Source organism: Brachyhypopomus gauderio, chromosome 14, assembly GCF_052324685.1.
Source record: "Brachyhypopomus gauderio isolate BG-103 chromosome 14, BGAUD_0.2, whole genome shotgun sequence".
Taxonomy (NCBI): domain Eukaryota; kingdom Metazoa; phylum Chordata; class Actinopteri; order Gymnotiformes; family Hypopomidae; genus Brachyhypopomus; species Brachyhypopomus gauderio.
In genome coordinates, this window is record NC_135224.1 from 12,967,675 (window position 1) to 12,978,040 (window position 10,366).

General features: G+C 48.6%; 1 protein-coding gene across 1 annotated transcript in view; it reads right to left on the minus strand.

Moving 5' to 3' along the window:
• The window catches only part of LOC143475603 (nuclear factor 1 B-type-like), a 22,153-nt gene extending 12,332 nt beyond the window's left edge, over positions 1 to 9,821 (minus strand). The window contains 6 exon segments of the mRNA XM_076973483.1: positions 5,639 to 5,721; positions 5,862 to 6,003; positions 9,354 to 9,446; positions 9,449 to 9,490; positions 9,492 to 9,541; positions 9,666 to 9,821. Of these exon segments, the coding sequence (XP_076829598.1) occupies positions 5,639 to 5,721; positions 5,862 to 6,003; positions 9,354 to 9,446; positions 9,449 to 9,490; positions 9,492 to 9,541; positions 9,666 to 9,795 (540 nt within the window). The 5' untranslated portion in view covers positions 9,796 to 9,821.
• Between the last annotated feature and the right edge of the window lie 545 nt (positions 9,822 to 10,366).

Consider the following 10,366-nt stretch of genomic DNA (forward strand, 5'->3'; position numbering starts at 1 on the left):
TGAATTAATATGTCTTATTTCTCCTTTTCAAAACTGGGCGTAATCAATAAGCTTAATCTGAGTCTTGGACAACATGCCTGAAAAATGTAAATGCAAAAACAGCAAATGTTATATGTGTCATGCAGCATTAGTGGGGTAATCTTTAACTGTCCTGGAAGTAAAAGAAGAGGTTAGTTTACAAAACTAGGGGCCGGGTTACACGCATGCTGTGCGTCTGGGCCGGGACGCCTGCGTGCGAGACCCGGGGGCCATGCATTCCCTCTGGTACGTGGGCATCGTCACCTAAGCTACTGCTCCAAGCAGTGGTGGACAGAAGCGGGGCCATTCCTCGAGGAAGGCGGCTTTGGGTGGCGCTGTACCATTTTTTAATGGCTTGGCCGGTGTTGTGCTGACCACTAACACACCACGCCGGTTTTCGGAGGTACAGAAGGGGGTTCACGCACATGGTGGTACAGAGAGAGAGACAGAGTCAAGCACGGTCGCAGGACGGAGTGTCGGGGTTGAATGGCGTCGCAAGCGCCGTGAAGCGACATCGAGGCAGAGCTGTAATCAGGTAGCTTCTCCCTCAGTGACGCCGACGCTCTGCTGAAGCACGGGGGCCATTTCTGGAAAAAGCACCTGTACCATTCCCGGACGGAATTCATTTTAAGTGCAATAAATCTACAGAGGTGAAGAAATAATTTTCTATATTTACTTCAAAGATGCTTTAGCGGCGACCCTGAGAGACTCGGGCGGTTAAAATATCCATTTCTCCAAATAAGATCCACATAAATTAGGAGGCTGAGCAGAAGCACTAACGTCAAGCAGGAACTTATTGGAATTTTACAGCTAGCTCAGAGGTGCAGTTATGGCTGGCGCCAGTATAAATCATACATACACTATATTGAGTAAATATAGTATAGAAAAGTGTGAGGGAAGTGGCTAGAGAGGGCGGGTCAGCGTCTTGTTGGCTTCGCTGTGGTGGCGGCGAAACAGAAAGTTTGCCCTGGAACCATGCCGAAATCAGATAAAGTTCTACTTAAAATTGCAATGAAGTACATGATGCTATTGGAGGCATTTTTCACATCTTGGGTGATTCCGTTTCACACTGTTTGCGGATATCCACCTCCATCAGTATAACTGCCAGCTTTATTTCCACAGAAAACTTGTGTGTGTGTGTGTGTGTGTGTGTGTGTGTGTGTGTGTGTGTGTGTGTTGAAGCTAATGCTAGAAAACAATGGCTTTGGGGCGAAGTCGAGGTCAGCTATCACAGTGTTTCAGTGGCACGTATTTCTTCGTCCTGTTTTGGTCAATCCCCACACACAAAAAAAACACACACACAATATGTGGTGAAAAGGACCCACAACTGTGGCAATTAGTGTTCACGAGTAAACTGAGGTTCAAGGCCGCAGGCCCAGGAAAACAGCCAGGAAGTTCATTTTGGGTCTCTTCTAGGATTTTCCTGCAAAGTGCCAGTCTGGTCAAAACCCAAAAAAACATAAACACAAGGCACCTGTCACCAATATAACACCAAAATCCCACGTGTTTTCTTAGTACTACTGACACCAGAGGACGCACCTAGTGGACATTTGACGACCCGCCCCCTCAGAAAAAATAACGCATTTTCTGAGCTTCATTTTATCCTTCCACACATATGAGATTAAATTTGGCTTCTTCACATGTGGCAGTGTTGAATCCACGCCATGTGAAGTCTTATCTTACTTGTGGGGGAGGGGGGTGCAGCTTGTCCAAATGTCACCTGATACGCTGGCATCAAGTAAATAACAACGACGTGACCCAAACAGCGCGGCTCAGGGTTAGCAATTAGCCGCCTGCCGCTAGCGAGGTTCCCATGAGCACTCGGGGCCCGGGAGGTATGTGGGGGGGGATCCGGGTGCCATCTGTGCGCAGTGGTGGGAACTCATGGAGGGGGTGGCCTGTGGATGCACATGGGCCTCAGTGAATGTGGCACTAGCAGACAGCTGTGTGCACGGTGGCTAGCCATGCTAACGCTAGATGAAGCCAAATGGGATTTTGATCAGGGACGGGTCCCAGGAGCGAGGCCGGGGCTGTCACTTGGGAAAGGAGGAGAGAGGGAGTCAGGGAGAGAGAGGTAGGAAGAGAGAAAGAGAGGGGGAGAGAGAGAAAAAGAGAGAGAGAGAGAGAGAGAGAGAGAGAGAGAGAGAGAGAGAGAGAGAAAGAGAGAGTAGAAAAACAGAGGGGGGTAAGACCCTCGAGGGAGAACGGCTAATGAAATCTTCGCCTCACTGGTGTTTTCTCAAACACTTTACACTGGGGCCTCATTCTGGAGCAGGTGTTTCTGTGTGTCTCTATGTATGTGTGTGTGTGTGTGAGTGTGTGTGTGTGTGCGTGTGTGTGTGTGTGTGTGCATGTGTTGTACGTGGGCGCGTGTGCGCTTGTGCTTACATGTGTGAATTCATCTGTCACTTTCCCAAGTGTGTATGGGTTAGAAGCAAGTTCCAAATGGGCCTGGTTGAACAACAATGCCATTGTACCACTCAGACACTATGACCATCTGCCTGGCTCTCGATATCTTCGCCCAACCTGTTTGGCCGTGTTCATACAGTTAATCACCCATGTAAATGTTAATCAGATCCTGAAGCGCAGTTACATGGGGCCACTCAATATGTTACAACACGTCTTTCGATAATAATGCGTTTGTAAAATGCTCGTTGAACACTTTATAAGGCTTGTCACAGCGATTCCTTACATTAGCTCAGTTACAGTACCAAAAACCAGTCCATGAGAAACACAAACAACGTGTCTTCCTGGAGAGGTCATGACCTCGGCTCTCTCCTACAATATCTCGTCTCTGGATGCATTCGATGTCTGAAAGGGCCTCTGCAGTTAGGCCTTACCAGAGGAAACCGTCCTTCACTCCTAAATGCTGCCGGCCCGAAGCTTCTCTTTTAAGCCTCAGCCTTCCTACCACACGTCCGTGTCACGTAGGATGTCACAGGCCACAATGACGGGAGGCTTGCAGGATCGCAAATGCGACCGCCGTAGAAAGCCCACGCGTTGCGCGGACAGCCAGCATGATCGCGGCGCGGTCCGGCATTTGCTGAGTCAGCTGTAAGGATCGAGTACGGCAAAACGGATCCCAAGATCACAGAGATGATCCTTTCCTTAGAGATTTTTTTTTCTTAGAGATCTGAACGTTTTAAAGAACGGGGCCCTTCTAAAAACTTGCTCGGCCCCATCTGCGTTTCGTTTGTCGAGTAATGGGAGCGTGATGAGAAGAAGGGAGGAAGAAGGAGAAAGGAGGTGTGAAGAAAACGAGACATGATATGGAAAGAGGAAGAGCGAGGGAGACCAGAGCCGAAAGACAAAGGACAAAAGGAGGGGGGTGGGAGAAAAACAGAAGTGGCGGCGTGAGGGCGACACGGAGCGAGAGAAAACAGAGGGAAAGGAGCCCGGGCCCAGCGAGCGGGCCGAACGGAGCGTCTGGAGTCTAGACACTGGCGCTCAGGTTGCAGACGGCTCCACGGGGCTACGGGGGAGCGCCCAGCCCCGCGGCATGCTGGGACGAGCCGGCCGTGTGGCTGTAAGGTGACGCCGTGGTGACGCCTGTAATCCATACGGCCCTGGGTGTTGCACCGCGCATCCGACAAAGGCCCGCCGGGGGGGGGTGCAGGTGTCAATACAACTCATAATATGGCATGATAAATCACCCCGCATAAAAGCCAGTGCATGACGGAGTTGTTATTTACCCTGCCACCGGGCTCTCTGGCTGCAGGTTCACGGGTGAATCCCCCCCCATACAAAAATCATGGTGCAAAAAGTACAAAGGCGCAGGCTTACAGAAACATGATGGATGTCTGATATATCACCCTGTCTATTATGACCCTCATGCAGCATGCGATGGCGGAACACAAAAAGCACTAAGTATGCGGTTGAGGCAGCCCCGGGTACAGAGGCGGAGCAACCGCAGACCTGTCTAATGGCATTATGGCAATGACGTCCATCTGTCCAACCACGACGGCCACGCCTCTCGCACTCTCTCTAATGACTCCTGTCCACGCGTCCGTCTCGGCGGACAACCCAAAACTACAAAACGAATCCCGCGAGCCTCCTTCTCACCCAGTAAGCCTCCACGAAACCACCCCCCCCCCCACCCCCCTTCCTCTCATCCACGGCGAATTTGCACGTCCGTGACGCTACAAGCCACGTGAGAGTTTCGTGCCACGTGAGAACTTAAGCATGTTAACGCTCTGGCTCGCTCTGGGATATGAAAGATCTGTTAGAGGACCAAAGTGTGTCTTTCTCTTTAAAACGAAACGCGAGAGGGAGAGCAAAGCCCTGAGCGTGGTGGCCCCGTGCTGGCAAGGAGCTACACATTTCTCAGCCCCTGTCCGACAATGCCAAACCAGAGTGCAGTAAAAGAGAAGGCCTGCCATTACTGCAACTCAGGAGCAGGGCAGGAGAAAACCACTAATTATTATGAAGCCGCGTGCAGATGAATTCAATTAGAAGAGGGTGGAATACGCTGGCCTCGGACCAGACCCTTCCTACTGCGCAGGACTGCTGCTGCTACACACACACACACACGCGCACACACACACACATATCCGCTCACACGCACAGACACGCATACAGACATGATCTCTAGTTTCTCACAAGATCTGTAGATCTCTAGTTTCACGATCTCAGACACACAATCTCTAGTTTCATAACAGTCTTCTGCCAGAAAGGTCACTTTATTATTTTTTTTTGTGAGCTCCATGTTTGTCCATTTCAACACAATAAGAGCCACTGTAACAAAATTAAGGCTGAAAGGAACCCCCTGGGGACTAGGCTGAAATCAGGCCCGTCAGATCTCAGATCAGTTAAGGAAAACACCGGCAATGCCACAAAAGTCATCTGCAAAAACAAAATAAACCAAAAAGGCGACACTTATATTACATACTTAAAAAGAACAAAATCTGAAACTGCTATACTGTTTAGCATTATTATACTGGCATGCTAATCGCATGACAAGCAGTCTGTCCCTCCTTATTTGGGGTTATGTCAAGTTTAAAGAGAATTTAGGCCAAAGTTCTTGGTCAATCTCAATAGTTTTCGGGGGAAAAAACATTCTGTCTGTGGGGATGTGAACTAATGCTCTCTCTCTCTCCCCAAGACAATGATGCTGACCAACTCTTGGAATGACCTTAAAGGGTCTGGGAGTTGCCATGGTTACAGGGTAAGCGGAGGAAATATCTCAGCAATTGTGTAAACGAGAGGAGACTGTGAACTACGGTGAGCCTACCTGGCCAAAGTATGTGCTACTCAGGTTCATTTGGTAGGCAGCAGAAAATACATTTTGGTGAGGAGGAATCGCTTCAGTCAGGCTGAACTAAGTGCTCATTTTTTAAAACTCCGTCAAAACTCATTCTTAACAATGGTGCTAAAGGACAAAATGAAGAGAGATTAAAAGGAGAGAGAGAGAGAGAGAGAGAGAGAGCAACTAGTGTGCTTGTTGTGCCACTTGTGATGAGAGCTGAACAGCTGGGTGGGGATTTGGAGAGAGATAAAGAGAGAGAGAGAGAGAGAGAGAGAGAGAGAGAGAGAGAGAGAGAGAGAGAGAGAGAGAGAGAGAGAGAGAGAGAGAGAGAGAAATGGAGAGAGGGAATAACGAGGGGCATGAGCAGCATCTCACCTGTTGCTGGTGGAGGAAGGCTGGGTCTCTAGGGCTCAGTCCCACAAAACGGTTAGCAGTAGGGGTTCCAGGGGCTGAATAACCTGAACACACACACACACACACACACACACACACACACACACACACACAAATTAGCAATGGTGCAAGCTTGCTCTCTCCGAAAGTCTGCTTAAGTGGTTTCCACGCGAGCTGGTGTGGGGAAGGGCTCCGGGATGCTCACCCTCTGCGGAGGTGGTGATCGGCTTGGTGTCAGGCATGGAGAGAGAGACGGGTCTCACTGCCCCGTGGTGGGGAGAGGGAGTTAGCACTGGGGTGAAGTGGCCCGGAACCTTCCCTACAACCTGACCGCTGCTGTTCGGCGGCTGTTCGGCACACACACAGGGAGACACACACGTAGAAACAGTCAGAGGATCATTGTGTTCAGGAATTATGAGGAACAGAATGGACATAAATGTTCTAGACAGAAAATCACGTTAACATTCTGCTCTGCGCCCGAGTCCTCAAGTTTTCCTGGTTCAGAAAGAGAAGAGACAATGAGAGAGAGAGAGAGAGAGAGAGAGAGAGAGAGAGAGAGAGAGAGAGAGAGAGAGAGAGAGAGAGAGAGAGAGAGAGAGAGAGAGACAGACTCTTAACTGCTGGAGACAGACGCTACAGAATTCACTTTTGGGGCCCTAAGTTCAAACCTCAGTCAGGCCCTTTATGAAAGAGAATGGTGTCTGCAGGGTTCCCCCATGTGAATAGAATGTTTAATTAGGGTGTAATATAATCTGCGTTAAAGCAAGCATAAAAACATCCTGGCCCCCGTCCACCCCATTATATGCCGCATGTTATTTGCCGAGCGATCTCCCCCTGCCGAGCGCCGGACCCCGGCAACGGCAAATATTTACGACCTTTATCGTTCCCACCGCGTTCTCCCAAGTAACGGTCCCCATGCACTCCACCTTGTCACATCGCAGAGTGCTTTTCTTCTTTACGACGCGATCCGCACGGATATAAAACTAATACACTGTATCGTTCGTTCAGAAGAGAATCGCTTCATCGCGACAGGGTCTGATAATGGGATTTGTTTAGGAGTTTAGGTGTTTTTTTTTCTTTCCCTCTCACAGGGAGAGGACCAAGCTTCTCCTTTCAATCAGCCTGTAAATTTCTGCTGTTGAGAGACCCTGAAACCGAAGCCAGAGTTTTAGGAGTTTTGTGGATGTACAGCAGCCCAGAGCCCACCCCGGACCAGGCCCACCGTGAGCTCCGATCCGACCTGTCCTGGAGGCAGGCCAGGTGGCCAGCGAGGCGGTGGGTTCGGACTCACCCGAGCCGAACCAAAGCGGATGCCTTCGGCAGATTTACGGAGCTAGATTAATCAAAGCTTTTTCACTTTCCACACCTTCTCTTGTTTCAAGTGTCATAAAACGGTGCTATCAAAATTAATTTGCACTCAGAGAGGGATAAAAAGGCAGCCGTCAAGCATCGACGCTGTCACGCCGAAAGCGGGGAATATAAATTTCCCCCCTAAGAAAATGTTTGGAGAAATCTGCCCCCCTTTTTTTCGAGGGATTTTGTGGAGCTAATTAAGATGAGTGGGGCAGCTTGTCCTTCTTGGCACGGAGGAAGAAAGAAGGAGTTATTTCAGACTCACCAAGAAGCCATCAATCAGGCCTAGGAGGGGAGGAGTCAGGCTCAGTGTGACCACAGCAGGCCAGAGACGGGCCCGCCCCTTTCTACTGCACTCTCGAAAACAAACCAGCCCGCTCCGGACAGTTAAAACACGCAAACAATAGCCATTTTAACCGAAGGGGGCTTTAAACAGGCCATTAAAGTTTCAACGGGAGTTTGTTCCGAAATTTGCAAGTCATTACAATGCGTTTAAATACAACAATACGCTTCTATAAAAACAATAAATAACCAAATAAATAAAACCCAGCGAGGCTTAAACGCTTTTCGGGGTGCTACTGTTTACATTCGCGCAGTTACGCCGCCTCAACTCCGAATCGACTTTCACATCGTGACTGACGAGCGCGGATTCTTTGCCAGCCATTAAACGGTTGCCAGAGCGTTAGTGTCCGACATTGAACGCATATGTGCTGGAGCTACCACGTAGCGGTTTGCCTGTATGAAGTATTTATTGACTGGCTTTTGCTACATCCCTGGTTCCCACCTCCATCCCTTTCCTTCGTTTACTGGGGCAGTAAATACGGTCGCCGCGGCGGATACCGAGGCCATCGGGGTTGAGGCGCCGATGGATCAAACCACTAATGATTTTTGCGCTCGTTAGCTAAACTGGGTCAGTTACCACATCGACGCGATGTGTCCCCGTTAATCAAACTGGAGTCTGACTCAGTGGGAAAAACAGACAGAGAGAGAGGAAAAGAGAGAGAAGAGAGTGAAACATTCAGAGATCAAACCAGATGCAGAGCAGTTGCAGAGAGAAAAGGCCAAGAGAAAAAAGAACAGCTTGAAAAGTCCTAAACAAAGTTGTTCTGGGGAGCTCTGACAGTGTTTAATGGAAGTGCTCCAGAGAAATTATTCTCTCGCCCTGTTTTAAAGAGCAGCTGTAGAAAAGGGTTCAGTGTGAGTAAACCGAAGGCGCACACACTCCTGAGGAGTGAGACTACAGTGTGCTTCTGTGCGTCACGATGGCGCGCGAATTTTTTAGTAGGGCTCGTGTGCGTTTGTGTGTGTTGGTGTGTACGTGTTAATGTGTGTAGTGGAAAGCAAATGTCCCCACATGGATACATCTGACATTTGTGACCTTGTGGGGACCCCATAAGTTTTTATGTTTTGTTTTGTACAAAATGTACAATTTTATTTGACAAACTAAAAGAGCAATTTAACATAAAACACTTATTAGGTTTATGGGTGAATGTAGGAATTATTCTTTGGATTACAGAACTTCTGTTAAGTTTTCCCCAAAGAGAAAATGCTAATTGAATAGCATCCTAATAATTGGTCCAACAATAGTGTCCCCCAAGGATATGTGTTATCACCTGTGCTGTTCTCCACCTGTACACAGCGTTTTAAAATCTTGAGACTTTTTTACACATGCAAAAGACATGGCTTTAATTGGTTATTAAACGAGAAGGATGTGTACGCTGAGTGTTTCGCTGCCTTTCAAGTGGTGTCAAATTAGTAAACAGGAAAAGATTATGAGAATAGTGAGAATTGGTAGTAAATTAGTAGGGAGAATTCAAAGACATACGGAAGATTTGTACAGGTACCATACTCATAAAAAGGAATTGTAAATAATGAAGGACACACCGCATCCTCTCAATTCCTCTCATTTGAACAATCACCATCAAGCAGACGGCACAGGATGCCAAAGGAAACCAGGTGGCCTGTTTTACCAAATGCAGTAGAAATCGTGATTTCTCGGGCTTGTAATTATGTGATGCATTTATGATGTATGTTATTTATGTCATACCTGTCATTAATGTTATGATTTTTTAATGCTTTGAATGTTGATAATATTTTATTTTTAATGCCTTGAGTGACCAAAGACAAATTGCCACATTGTAGATAATTAATTATTATTCTATTCAATTGTATTCTATTCTATTTGGGTAACATTACTGGCAAATTTTGGCTAGGGTTAGGGCTAGGTGTAGCATTAATTAGCTACAGTAATCATGATGTTAATGGAAGGTCCCTGCATGGAGAGTAAACAAGACAAGTGTGAATTTGTGTGTGTTTGTGCACAAACACGAGACCTGCTTCTCACCTGGCTACTCTGGGGGCTGGATGGGTCGTAAGGCTGCACGTAGTTCTTGAGGGAGTCAGGTGGGTTGAGGTGGGGAGGGTAGCGGATGGTGGGGGGTGGGAGAAGTAGGATGAAGGTGCAGGGGGCAGGATGGCAGGGGGCAGAGAACTGCAGGGGAGAGTGGGGTGGGGGGCTCCTCGTGGAGATCACTGCATACACACACAGACACGGAACACACTTACACACTTACATCAGCTGTCATTTGTTTTTGCATGCAAGTGCGTGTTTTGATCTAAAAGCAGCTACTGCACTCTGCAGTCCAGTCGGACGTACCGCTGTGTCCCACGCTGGTCAGGCTCGGGTGGTGGTGCTGGGGGAAGGTACTCAGGCGGGGGGAGGGGTCCTGCGGGGAGGTGGGGCTGAACAGCGGCTTCTCCGCCTTCTTCATGGTGGGAGAGGACATTTCGGCTGCGGGAGAGATGTGCGGAGGTTTAACACAGTGACCCAAACCCAGGGTACAGCAGAGCCCAAGACATTTCGAGGCAAATGCTGCTTCTGCTATGAACCTAGACGTGCTGCTCACGGACCTTTTATGAGCGTGTTATGCCCAGATATTATGAAAGAACTTATTTGAATGTTGGCAAAACCACTTTCCTCTTCTTCCTGTTTGGGCCTGTGAGAGATGCAAATCTGCCTTGTTGTGTATGAGAAAAACCGCGGGAAAAAAAAGTAAAATAATGCTGCTATTAGTGGGTGTGTCTCTTCCACGCCTCCTACTTGCTGAGCTGGTTTGGTGGGAGGAGCGGGGAGTGGAAAAAAGAGGAGACGGAGGACAGGGAAAAGAGCATGGCTAGATGGTGAAGTGCACGAGCTAGCGGTTTTGTGGACCGGGCGGTGTGGCCTGTCCTGGGTGTGTGCGTGGCTTGGAACCTTTGGTGAGGCTTTATGCAAATGAACACAAACCGGTGCTTTGACCTCTCACTGAATGGACACACGTACACACGTTCGTACACACGTTTTATTTCTCAGGTTCC